The 13,882-nt window shown below is 37.9% G+C and overlaps 1 protein-coding gene across 2 annotated transcripts in view; it reads right to left on the bottom strand.

The window, feature by feature from the left end:
• The window catches only part of NRCAM (neuronal cell adhesion molecule), an 85,377-nt gene that overhangs the window by 14,992 nt on the left and 56,503 nt on the right, over window positions 1-13,882 (bottom strand). The window contains exons 23-26 of one of the 2 annotated variants that reach the window (XM_064289827.1): window positions 13,049-13,234; window positions 11,845-11,880; window positions 5,669-5,794; window positions 4,311-4,463 (exon numbers count right to left, since the gene is read on the bottom strand). In XM_064289827.1, the coding sequence (XP_064145897.1) occupies window positions 4,311-4,463; window positions 5,669-5,794; window positions 11,845-11,880; window positions 13,049-13,234 (501 nt within the window). The remainder of the gene's footprint in view (window positions 1-4,310; window positions 4,464-5,668; window positions 5,795-11,844; window positions 11,881-13,048; window positions 13,235-13,882) is intronic. The other variant, XM_064289828.1, reaches the window with a different exon arrangement.

Here is a 13,882-nt window from a genome sequence, read left to right as displayed (position 1 = left end):
AACTGAACTGCTAGCTGGCAGCCTCCAACTATGCAACTATGAATATTTGTCTCTAAGTCTAAAAAAAAAAAAAGTTTCACTACCACATTATGATATCATATTTAAGAGTAGGCAGGCACAATATATTAATATGGGTGCGTGCATGTGTGTACATACACATATTCACACACATGAGCACAAGAAATTGATATAAAACAAAGACTATGTAAGTGAAAAGAACAGCTTCTATTGACTTCCCATCCATATAAGAAAAAAACTCACTGCCTTCGAGTCAATTCAGACTCATACTGACCCCAAGGCTGTAAATCTCTACAGAAGCAGATGGCCACATCTTTCTCCCTCGGAGCCACTGGTGATTTCCAACAGCCAACCTCTCAGCTAGCAGTCAAGTGCTTTAACCACTGTACCACCAGGGCTCCTATCCATATGAGGGGAGCTAAAGACCAGAATAACGAAGAAGCTTTTTATCTCCACAAAACCAAAAAACCAAACCTGTTGCTGTCAAGTCAATTCTGACTCACAGCGACCCTATAGGATGGAGTAGAACTGCCCCACAGGGTTTCCAAGGAGCACCTGGTGGATTTGAACTACTGACCTTTTGGTTAGCAGCAGTAGTTCTTAATTACTACCCCATCAGGCTTTCCATATCTCTATAGGACACTCTAAAATTATCTTAACTGCTTTATGCAGGTATATACACAAAGTCAAATCATGAGCACTATTGTACATCTCTCTCTCACACACACATTCAGAATGAAGCCTTTGGGGCTTTCTTTCTTCAATCCAAGTTTCAGTGGGTGGGAATCAGGATTGGGTAAGAGAGTGAAAACTGATTTTCACTTTATCTGCAATTTTTAGAATAAAACTATATTCATGTATTATTTGAGTAAGCATTTAGCTGCTAACCAAAAGGTTAGTGGTTCAAACCCACCAGCCACTCTGTGGCAGTCTGCTTCCATAACGTTTTACAGCCTTGGAAACCCTATGGGGTTCTACTCTGTCCTACAGGATCACTATGAGTTGGAATTGACTTTACTGAATGGGTTTGGTTTTTTATTACTTGAGTAATCCATAAACCAATCAACCAAACAAATAAACAAATACAAAGAACATGAAAAAAAAATATAAGCCAGAAGAATTAAATGTGTTTTGTTTCCTAGAAATTAGTTTTTAACAAAAGCTTCCTGCTCTGTAATAACACAACACTGTTTGTTGTACCATGAATACGACCTGTGCTCTGTGGTAGCAGGTCAAATAAACACAGGAGAGGCAAGGTGAGAGAAATCGCTATTTGTTCTTACCACATATTTTTTGAAGACTCTCCTATATACGAAAACTTCTCATTTAGATAAAACAGAAATATTTAGAAAGGGGGAAGAAAACCTTGGCCAAAGTTTGGAGGCAGCTGACAAAAAAACTTTTGGGCCAGATAAAAACCTATCTGCTTTAACTCCTTTGAGCTATGAGGGAAGAAGGGATGCAGAGATGGAGAGAGAGAGGTAAAGAGCGAAGGACAGGCGGTGGGGTGGTATTGAGAGGGCCTACCGGGACATGGGGAATCATGGTATTAAGACACCACCTATAGTTAGATTCGTTTTTCAGTTTGTGCCACAGGAAAAAATTAAGGAATAGACTAAAAAACCCAGTCTGTAAAAGGCAGAGATGGTGTCACGTTAAGAAGATTTGTGAAGCAAGCATATATACGAGTTGAGTCTGGCTTCCTGAAATTAGCAGAACTCAGACAGAGAAGTGGCTCATTAATGCAGAGTTAAACAATTAGCCAGAGTGATATGCTTTCTTGCCAATTACTGACATTCTTATACCTCAGAACCTACAGTGGAGGAGAGGAGGGGGAGCAAGGATCGTAGAAGATAAGGCTTTCACACTGGAGTCAATCTGGCAGCCCTGAGAGATAAAAACCTTATTGCCATCGAGTTGATTCTAACTCATAGCAACCCTATAGGATAGAGTAGAACTACTCCATGGGGTTTCCAAGGCTGTAATCTTTATGGAAGCAGACTGCCACATCTTTCTGCCATGGAGCGGCTGATGTGTTCCAACCTCCTACCACTTGGTTAGCAGCCCAGAGCTTAACCACTGAGCTGCCAGGACTCCTTTTCCCTGAAGGATAGAACATTGTAAACTGGAAGACAATGGAGTTGGATTAACGTTAAATGGAGGAATTCTAGAATGCTACAGTATTTATTCATAGAGGTAAAATGTTAACTAAGGTCATTAAGGTTCAATCAATATTTATGGTACCTTTTTAATGGTAATATTTATAAGTAAAAAGCGACACTAACTGGCTGGGCTTTGTCCAATCTCTCCATCACTGGCAGGTGGGCATGGCCCGCCCATGTTACAATTACTCACCTTAAGCCACATGGAAGCTGGTGCTGGAATTGTACATGTAACGGCACTGAGGAAAAAAAAAATTCTAAAGGGTTTCTTTTGTCCCGTAGAAGGATAGATAAGGTCAAAACTTGATTTTGAGAGTGTATCTAATTCTAGCTAGGCCTGCAAGGTGAGAATACAGGGGACTTTAGAGGTCCAGAATTGCTGAATAGATCTATCAAGTACTGTCTGAGTGGTCGTTTCCAGGACAACCTGTTTCTAGTGGGGCCTGGGCCTCTGTGTCCCTGTACTGTGGGTCTGGTGAGAGACTTAATCTAGTGTTGGAAGATCTAGCTTTTAATCTCAGCTCTACTACATTCTAGAGGTCCCTGGTGGTGCAAGTGGTTTGCTCTCTGCTTTTTTTCTTTTTTTTTTACTAACTGAAAGGGCCAATGGTTCGAATCCACCAGCAGCACCACAGAAGAATGGTCTGGTGGTCTACTTCTGTAACATTACAGCCAGTGAAAACCCTTAAGGGGTGAAGTTCTACTCTGAAACACATGGGGTTGCCGTCAATCAGACTCAACTCGATGGCCACCGGTTACCACGTTCTAGCTGGGTGACCTGGGTAGGTACTCCACCTTTCTGAGAGTATTTATGTGTAGTGTAAGTAAGCAAATAATGGTGCCTATTACTTCATAGGATTGTTGTAAAGACTGAATGAAAACACCCACGAAAAGCATTTACCTGGTATAAAAAAAAATTTATAGAGCCCACTAAATGTTAGTATTCGACTATTACAGCATTCCAGTGGCAGGTGGACAGGATACCTACTTCAGCTTTCAGCATTTTGAAGCTAAACACTATCAATAAGAACAAACAAAAATCTTGTAATAGTAACCATAAATCGATTAGCTATTCCCCTTCCAAGTTTAAGTCCGTATTTTTCCAGAAATATTTACATAAATGAATATAAAGAACACAAGGAACAGAATAACATAAAAAAGTTTTTTTTCTTTAAAACATTACGATTTTAGCAAGTGAATATTTTTAACAAGTAATTTAATAAGTTATTGAATATTACATTTGGTTTCTTTTTTTAAAAAAGCACGTATAACTGTATTTTTCTAAATGACAAGAAATGACTTTAAAAATCATAATGCCAGGGAAATGAAAGACATGAAACACACATTTTGACTGTGGGCTCTACAGGGTATGCGACATTTTCTCAAGAATGAATGAAGTGTCTGAACACAACATGGATGTAAGAATCACAAAACGAACACACACCACGCAACCCTTGTTTAAATGTAAAGAAGCAGAGATGGTTTTCAATCTTGTGAGCAAATATGAATATTCCTGTATTTCATATGAACATTTTTCTTTATCCCAGGAACTTTCATTTTAATTAAATTATTCCAGGAAATTTAATTTGTCTATTTAATTTGATAACGATCAAATTACTAAGGTGGTCAAATTTGGGTGATAAAAATATATGAATTGTACAATTTCTTGTTCCATATGAATTTGAGAATAGTTACATCAGCTGTTGTCTAATCAAACTGCAAGTTTTGCTGGGTTATAGTCCATTTTGGAATAAAAAATTGTGACTTTGTCAGTAAGATTTATTTCAGCTTCAGAAGCATTTCAAAAATTTCATTTTAACTCTGAAGGGAAGTTTATACATGCTAAGGGATATGAAAAATGGAATTATCTAAATAATGTAAATTAAAAATCCTATTTTACCTCTATTTTTGGCAAGAATGTGGTTAGAAGATGATTTGCTAATTCTGTAATTCGTTTGATATGAAGAGCCAAAGACGATTCAAAACCAACACTCCCAACCCGATAGGGCCCCATGGAGAGATATCTGTGGCCCACGCCATAACACAGCTCTACTAGCCCTGTCTCAGACGGGAGCACTCAGGGCTTCCACCTCCAAGTGTGAGCCAGGACTGGGGTGGTATGTGCCTCACCTGGGCCTGTCTCAAACACATCCTCTGAACTCACAAAACCAGAGTTCCCTTCAGCACCAATACCAACTTTGTATGCTGTTCCTGGCATTAGACCCTTCAACCCAAAGAAGTTCCCAGAACCATTTACAATTTTTTTCCTCCATTCTTCTTTGCCTACGGAAATTTTGCAAAAAACAACAAATTTGAATATTTTAAGGGACCAGAAGTCACTTAAATACTTCAAGAAAGAAAAAATTATAAGCTAAAGACAAAATCTAGAACACTTAGGCTTATTATTTCAGTTTACCACACACCCAGTCATGTCAAATAAATCAATTTAAATGAAACAAAACTACACGAAAATATCCTCAGAGGAAAACTGACTGGATATCCAGATTGCACATTAATTGCATACACTCCCATTGTATTATATGTTATTTTTAATACTTAGGAAGCTTTTTTAATCTGCACATTGCCTCATAAAAGTGTTGAGTTTTTATGAAATGCTTCTAAAAAGAACTGTTATCCATTAAGTAGCTCAAATGAACTATGGGAAGAATTGTTTTTGAAGATTGACAGGATGAATCCTTTTGTAAACTTAAATACTCCAAATTTATCAATTTATAGATTTAACCTTTCCAGAGTAATGCTATTCCTAAAGACAGAGTTATTGAGAAAAGTATTTATTTGTATGGTAAAGGCCTATGTAGACAACTGGACTGTGTTCCACATTCTGTCACAAACATTCACTGCCCACCCATCTTATTATACACAGAGCACTCTGCAGTAAAGAGTAGGGGGCTGAGTTTTCACAAACCGCTGAAAATGAAGGCTTCCCCATCCCCTGGTACATGTGACCAGGCTGTACGTACAGTACTGGACTTGGGAATATATCATCAGTTGAAACACAATTTATGCTTCCCCAAAGTGTTAATTTTCAGCATTTTCCAGCAAAATTCTGTTGGATATTTTGGGCAAAATGACTACTTTCAAGTCAGCTGTTTGATTTCTGCTACATCAAGGTCCAATTTGAACAAACTTTTCTTCTTTTCTACTGCACTTAGACGCATAATGAGTCATTAGTACTATTTTGTACATGTGGAGGTTTTAGGACCAGTTTTTAAGTATCATGATAGGAAAACAACATATACAATTGAACTTACTCTCTCTTTTGTTTTCAATAATATGAAAAAAAGTTTTCCTAGTGATGTGTAAAATACATAGGCTGACAGTCCACTATAATTTTTTAGATAAATTGGATTCATTTAATTGGGTCAAGCTATTTTTCAGGATGATCCACAGCCAATTCTTAAAAATGTTCTTAATCTCTTGAAATGTATCCTCCAGATTAAAAATCAGGTAATGAAATTGTTTCTTACTGCCTACCACACCATATTCAACATAAAAGTTGACATGCTCTGGTCCCTCATATTCCCAGCTGATATTGGCAGAGGTCTCAGCAGCTGCGGCAGTAAGATCCCTGATCCTGGGTTTTACTGCTTGAACTGAATATACAATAGAAAAATAAAACAATCAATCAAATCACAGCACCGTACACACAAATATAAGCTTAAATACTCTGAAAATTTGCAAGAAAAATTAAGTTGGAATTTACTGCTGAAGTTTAGGGTTCACTCATACTTCACTTTCATTACAAAAAGTTTTTTCATTTATTAAATTAGGAAAGAAATTAACAATCCGAAATAATGATATATACTAAAACTCAATTTATGAGCTCTGTTTTATGAGTCCCAAATAACATAAACTGGCATGCAGTACCTAGAGTCCCAGGAAACACCTCAGTCTTCCTTAACTGACATACAGCAGGAGGGGGATTACTGAACAATGCTGGGGACAGAAGTCACAGAGTTTCAGAGGCTGCAAGGTAAAACCCAATCCAATGTGGCTGCTTTTCAGTTCTATTTGTCATCTCAGTGTGGGTTTTTAAAGAATTTGTGTTGGAGTTAGGAGGAATGCTCCTTAGAATAGTGGCTTTTGACTTGTTTTGAGTCATAGGCTTCTTTGAGAATCTGACCCCGGGAAGTTCTTGGACCCCAGGTGAGGAACTCATGCTTTCGAGAATGTTGGGTGGTTAGGGTATACTGGAAGAGAAGTTGCAAAACGAATTGCCAAATATGCTTTAACAGAATATAAGAAAGAATAAAAGGAACAAGAACTATTTCACTTGACACATCCAAGAGAGAAAGTCAATCGTACCTGTTAAGAGTTTGTTGCGTATCATGTTCTGAAAAACAATAGTGCTACTTCTAAACAACTTCTTAAAACACCAAAATTATGGAGACTATATGATGCTTTCTGTTCACTAATGAGTAAAGACAACATCTAAAGTCATTAAAAAATGTTATTTGAGTATCTGAAGCTGACAATTCTATCAACTAAAGACAATATATGTATAGATAGATTAACTTGGGTAGTTAAAATAAATAAGGCCAATTTATTATTTCAGAGGAAAAAAAATCCTGGGATAATAAATTAGAAAGTGTCTGTCATGGATTGAATTGTGTCCCCCCAAAATACATGTCAGCTTGGTTAGGCCATGATTCCCAGTATTCTGTGGTTGTCCTCCATTTTGTGATTGTAATTTTATGTTAAAGAGGATTAGGGTGAGATTGTTAACACACTTACCCAGGTCACATCCCTGATCCAATGTAAAGGGAGTCTTCCTGGGGTGTGGCCTGTACTACCTTTTATCTCTCAAGAGATAAAAGGAAAGGGAAGTGAGGTGCGGGGCTGGGGGAGGGGTGCGGGTGGACCTCATACCACGAAGAAAGCAGTGCCAGGAGCAGAGCACGTCCTTCAGACCCGGGGTCCCTGCTCAGAGAAGCTCCTAGTCTGGGAGAAGACTGATGAGAAGGCTGACATAAAGAGAAAGCCTTCCCCTGGAGATGATACCCCGACTGTGAGGAAATAAACTTCTCTTTGTTAAAGCCACCCACTGGTATTTCTGTTATAGCAGCACTAGATAACTAAGACAGGTGTCAATGGGTTTACTCAGGTTCTAAAATTAAATTCTGAAATATGCCACTAATCTAGAAGCTAAAGACCTCTACTGAAATAAATTTAATGAAATAGCATTTCTTAGGATCAAAAAGAGAAACATATTAAAGAAGTTAAAGTAATGTACTTGACCACTGGAATATAAGTTGATAGCACATGTATGCTGTGTGCCCCTCTGTGCTGAGCACAGAGAAACACCTTAGAGCAAAAGTGATTACTGAACAATACAGAACCCTTCTGTGGGCCTAATTAACTTCAGTTTTCAGAAAATTTCCTATAAAGGAATAGATAATGATAGGAATATGATCAATCAACAGAGACGGTAAATATGTACATGTGTGTAAGACATCAGTCAGAAAGAACCCAGGCAAAGTAAAATTTTCTTTAAAAATTTTTAGAATCATGGAACTGAAAAAATTAGTCCTGGAGTAATTATGGAAGATATTCAAGACAGAACTACAGTGAAATATTTCTAATAGAAGTGTATTTAGATTATTGTTGAAGACATTCAGAGAAGATATCCCAATTTCTTACGATTATGGTGTTTGACCACTTTATTATCATAGAGAATTCGAACTCTCCTGCCTTTTAACCCCCCCCCCATCCACTTTCTCACTTACTGAACATATACCCATTGAGCACCTTGATGTGAAGGGTAATGAGACCATTAGGTCATCTCTCACCTGAGCTCTCCCAGCAGTCTGGCTTTAGTGTCCTTATCATAAGCCTTTCTCTGTGAGTAGGCAGCGGGTAGGTAGTTGCCTACATTTTAGGCTCCTAAACTACAAATATACTCCTCTCACTTCCCTGCTTGAACCTGGGTGGCTTTCCTCTGCCTACAGGAAAACCCAAGTTCCTTAGCAAGGCATTCATAGCTGTGAAGGGCTGTTCACATCTGGCACTGCCTACAGCCTCAATTACTTTGGGTTCTCTTTTTCCACACATCCTCTACCTGGACTGCTGCGTATCACCCAAACGTTCTCTGAGTTTTCCAACCCCATGCCTTTGCTTCCGCCTCTCTGCCAGGAATTTATGTCCCACTCTTCCACCCACCCAAAATTCTATCTGTCCTTCAAGGCCCAGTTCAGTATGACTTCTTTGTGAAGCATTTCCTATCCCTGTTTGGTAAAAGAAATGGTTCACTGCTCTGTGCTTTGATGGAATTTTGTTCGAGTTACTAGTTTGGCATCTATTATTCTTTTTATGTGTTGATCTTTTCTGCCAGATTTGAGCACATCAGAGTCAGGGCCTAAGGCTGATAGATTTTACGTGCCAGATAAATATTTGCTGTTGAACTGATTGAACTTTCTATGCAATCTTTTTTTTTTTTTCCAGGCCAAATAAAGTCGTGAACTGTAAACTTGATTTACTGGTTCTCTAACATTTCCTCGCTTCTTGACCTAACTGGTAGCAGTGGGGCCAACAACTCTGGATATGATAGGATAGTGAGATAGTGAGAGTCTGGCCTCCCCTCAGCCCTAACTGGCTCAGAACAGCAGGCTGCTAATTAGTCAAGATTCTGGATTCAGTTCCTGTCTAGCAACGTAGTTTCTCCCTATTATCCCTGGTTTCTCCCTATTTTCTCTATTCCTGCACCTTAACTAGTAGCCGCACAAATTGTTCTAACAGGTCTGGATTATGGTCCATAGCATTTTACTCTCTCATCCTTGCTAACAAGGATGAGAGAGTAAAATGCTATGGACCATAATCCAAACCCATTATCTGTGTGTTAGAAAGTTCATTTTTATTGATACCTCCACAGGTTTATTGGCAATTTTCCTAGAATCCCAGACCGAAACTACTTAATAAAAAAAAAAGTGACATAGAAATTAAACAAATACAGCCAAACAACTACAATTCTTACACAAATATTAAAGATTTAGCCAGACAAGTGAATGGATCAAAATAAATGATTCCTGATATCTCAAGAGTATTTCCATGTTCATTTTAAACATATTGAATGAGGTAAGAAAAGGATTAGTATGGCATTAATAAGGTTAACTAAATTATCCCTGCGACTACTTTGTGGTTTAAACAATTCTTTTGTAATTATTTATCCGAAAGTTTGAGTTTCATTAACATATCTTAAATTCTGTAAAAAACAATTTAGAAAAAGTAAATTCAAATGCATCTCTTCCCCTCTTTGATCAGAAATGAATTAAAATCATGTTACTAGCTGATGTTTCTATAGCTAAGGATATCACACACATTTTCTCCCAATGATTTATCTCTTATTAATTCTCTTTATTTTTTAAATTAAAATATAAAAGGGGCCCTGGTGGTGCAGTGGTTAAGAGCTTGGCTGCCAACCAAAAGGTTGGCAGTTTGAATACACAAGCTGCTATAAAATATAAATAGTATATATACATATATATCAAAAAAATACTAAAATTTGGAAGGATTCTGGAAAACTTGTTTTTGCCTCTCTCAGAGAGCATCTAAACTCCGAATGGAGAAGAGAAATAGAGAAATGGATATAATTCATTCTTAGACTAGAAAAAGAAATATTTTTAAGGAAGGAAATCCCAGGATAACAAATTATTCCTGAGCAGTTTAAAATCTCACCATAGTAAAACGTCATCATTTCATGTAAGCAATGTCTAATTCCTGCTGCACTATTAACAGAAAAAAAATTAGAAAATAAAGTCAGATTTAGCTCTATTTTGTAAGCTGCTTCCCTTCTTATCTGAGATCCTTGGATCTCAACATTGGGGGCTTAATAAACCTTCAAACACCCTATTTTTGCTTGTCCCTACAATCATAAGTAATTCACAATTTAATTTGCTAACATTAAATGGTAAAACCTAACTTGTTTTAATAAAGATTTTCATTTTAGTTCATTAAAAACAGGGGGTGATGTCTTTTGGCAGTGGAATACAGGTCCTGTTCTAAAATGAAAAGCCAGTGGAAAGTGCAAATGCACGCCAGCACAGCTCTGTTGCAGCCCACACGACTGTTACCAGCTCCAGGCACAGCCACAGTGACCTGTTCACTGAGCAGGAAAACGGGCCGGACTTCCACTGGAATCCTCCAGTTAAAGGTTATGAGGGGAACCCAGCAGGAGACGATTGTAAAACAACCAAGGATTTTAACTGATACCTAACTATCCCAGGGGAAAAGCAAACATATAAAAGATTTACTTCTTTCTACAATATTATGGAATTGTTTCAACTTTGTTCTTTCAAGCCTAAAAACACATGTATAACTTATGAAGATTACTGACGACTACAGTTCTCATCCAGTCACCCCCACATCTATCTGATCTGCATTTTACAATTTAGCAAGGCTCCAAATATAAACAAACACACATTTTATATATAGAATAAACATATAGAATTTATAATAGAAGAAATGTATATTTTCTAGGAAAACAGAAGAAATGTATCAGGCATAAGCTCACAAGATTTGAATAATTCAGGGCAAAGCACGTCTATCTTCTTTTTTTTCATTCCCATTGCATCCTTTTAGTCTGTCAAAGCCCAAGAACACCCCTGACCATAGGTACTCCACGTGAAAACGGTGCTCTGTGGTAGGGCTATCTTGCTCCCTAAGAAGCTGACCTCTCAACCAATAGCCAAGGGTCAAAGATTGTGGGCACCCTGGGACTGCCAAAGGTGGAAGACATATTACAACTCACTCAAGCACCAGTCTCCCAACAAATCTTTCTCACCCAGAGAGCTGTGAGAAATAAGGAAGGACAAAAGCAACCAATTATGGCTTGTTTGTTATTACCCCGTATTACCCTGAAGGAGGAGACTTGAGCAGTTTGGTGAAGACAGGATGGAGTAACACAACTCAGCAGAACATGCAGGCTTGACTGAAAGACTCGCTCATTGGGGATCCTGGTGGGGAAAATTTTCTTTCCATGCCGGCTATAGGGTATTGCTAAACTGAAATTCCAAATGGATGGTGGAGTGTAATGCCAGCTAAGTGTACGTTGTGTCTATGAAGAGTGAGGCTAATTCAGATTAGAACAGGAGGCTCGGTTGATCTGATCCCTCATAAGCTGTTTTTACCCTGGGAGTTAATGGGTGGTGCAAAGGTTGCTAACCTAAAGGTTGGTGGTTCAAGTCTACCTCAGAAAAAAATCTCTGGCAGTCTACTGAAAAATCAGCCACTGAAAACGCTGTGGAGCCCAGTTCTACTCTGACACACATGGGATCACCATGAGTCAGAGTTGACTACAGCAACTGGTCACATGTGGTATGCCCATACAGAGGACCTGCAACAAATCCACAGCTTTGGTCCTGTCTGATTCAGCCGCAGTCATATTATTCAAAGCTAAGATTAGGATTTGGACCAGGGATAACTCGAGTGAAAAATGTGGGAGAACTCAACGTGTAGTTTTCTACTTGTAAAAAAGACTAGAAATTAATTTTAAAACCCAAATCTGCCAAGATCGTCTCATTTTTATTATCTTTCATTTGGTGTTTTAAACCACATTGTATTTTCTCTTTTTTTACCCATGCTGCACTTCCCCATGTTTAACATTGCAAATTTCACACATGAATAAAGTCATGCAAATTAATCATTTTACCTTTGCCTGCACCTACATCAGGTGGAGGAATACCAGCTTTAATGAAGGGAAACAGAAATAGGACACTATATAGTTAGATGTAACACACCCATGAGCATGTATAGCGATATAAAAACACTTACTAAAATGCTAAAGCATGCAAGAAGAATAAAGTCTACCACACCAGGTCCCGGGGTCAAAGATAGGTTGGTGTTTCCAAACCTACCCAGTAATCAAATCCACACATTACTTAAGGTGCATTACTCATGCTTGCATATTATCTAAGGAGGCTAAGAATATTTCCAACCATTTTTTGGGGAGAGGAAATGTCCATTTCTTATGCCATGGAAGATAATGTAACAAATAATTCTTAAGGACTTCAACAAGTTAACGACATGCAGAGACAGAAAACCTTTTGCAATATTTTTGATCATTTTCATTGAATTGAGTATTTCCAGAATTATTTTTAAAAGTATGATATAAATTCTTTTTTAAGATTCTTTGATGGGGCTATTTTGCTTTCTCTGTACCAGATGAAATACCAAAACACAAAATTCGTTGCTCAAACACAAAACAAACACACTATTTAATGACTGTTCCAATTTCCTTACTAGAAAATCTAAATCAATATGTGAACTAGCAAATTATTTTCCAATGAATCAGAACCAGAGGGATCCCTGATAGTGCAATGGTTAAAGTGACTGACTGTTAACCAAAAGGTTGGCAGTTCAAAAGCACCAGAAGCTCCGTGGGAGAAAGATGTGGCAGTCTGCTTCTGTAGAAATTTATAGCCTTGGGAACCCAGTGGGGTCGTTATGAGTCAGAATCAACTCGACAGCAGTGGGTTTGGTTTTTGGTATGTTGTATGTGTATATATATGTGTATTATATGTGTTTATATATATAAATACATATATAAGTCTAGATTAGAAAAAAACATTGCCTTGAGCTTTGAATTCAAGTGTGGCAAAATATAATTTCCCACCCCAATATTTTAATGGGAGATTAAAAGTTTTACTTGGATTTGAAAAACAAATATCAAATAGTTATTCCAAATATGAATTAAATAATTGATTTTATAATACATCAGAATGAGAACTTACAAAAAAGCGTTTGTAGTAATTGGGTAAGATGCATACTCCATGTTAAGAAGGAAAGAGAAAGCATAAATTTCAGTTGAAGTGATAGCTTTAGGACACTTATAATTATATGGATTTTATACATACCCATCTTACCTTCATCCACAGTTGTTACTGCTTCCTCTGTTATTTGACTTCCGGATCCTGCTGATGTTTGTGCATAGAAATAAAACTTATATCGAGTGCTGAAATTCAAATTTTTTAAAATCCAGCGTGTCTTGTTGGCAGGAATTTTTAAATCTACCAGCGGGCCTAATTCATGTGTGCTGTTAACTGTCAGTAAGAAATAACAAACAAGTGCATTCACAATTAATTGTTACAGGAATACTATTATAAATACATGTGTCGAATAAAAGTGTCAACCTGGATTACACTGAATTTTTTAATCCTGTCCCTGCTTATTTTTTTGGACATGTTATCAGAAGGGATCAGTCCCTGGAGAAGGACACCATGCTTGGTAATGCACAGGGTCAGTGAAAAAGAGGAACACCGTCAAGAAGATGGATTGCACAGTGGCTGCAACAATGGGCTCAAAGGTAGCAACGATTGTGAGGATGGCATAGGACCAGGCAGTGTTTCGTTCTGTTGTTCATAGTGTCACTATGAGTCAGAACCGACATTCATGCTTTGCCTGACGTAACTAAGTGATAATATTTTACAGTTCCGATAAAACGGCAAGGTGCCCTGGTGGCACAGCAGTTAAGCATTTGGCTGGTAACTAAGAGGTCGGCAGTTTGAGTCCACCAGCCCCTCCCTGGAAACCCTATGGGGTGATTCTACTCTGTCCTATAGGGTTGCTATGAGTCGGAATCAGCTCGATGACAATGGGTTTGGTTTTGGCAACCTGCTTCTGTAAAGATTACAGCCAATAAAACTCTATGGGGCAATTCTACTCCGTCACATGGGGTTGTTATAAGTCAA

This window comes from Loxodonta africana, chromosome 8 (genome assembly GCF_030014295.1).
Source record: "Loxodonta africana isolate mLoxAfr1 chromosome 8, mLoxAfr1.hap2, whole genome shotgun sequence".
Taxonomy (NCBI): domain Eukaryota; kingdom Metazoa; phylum Chordata; class Mammalia; order Proboscidea; family Elephantidae; genus Loxodonta; species Loxodonta africana.
This window is presented reverse-complemented; position numbering and strand designations above follow the sequence as displayed.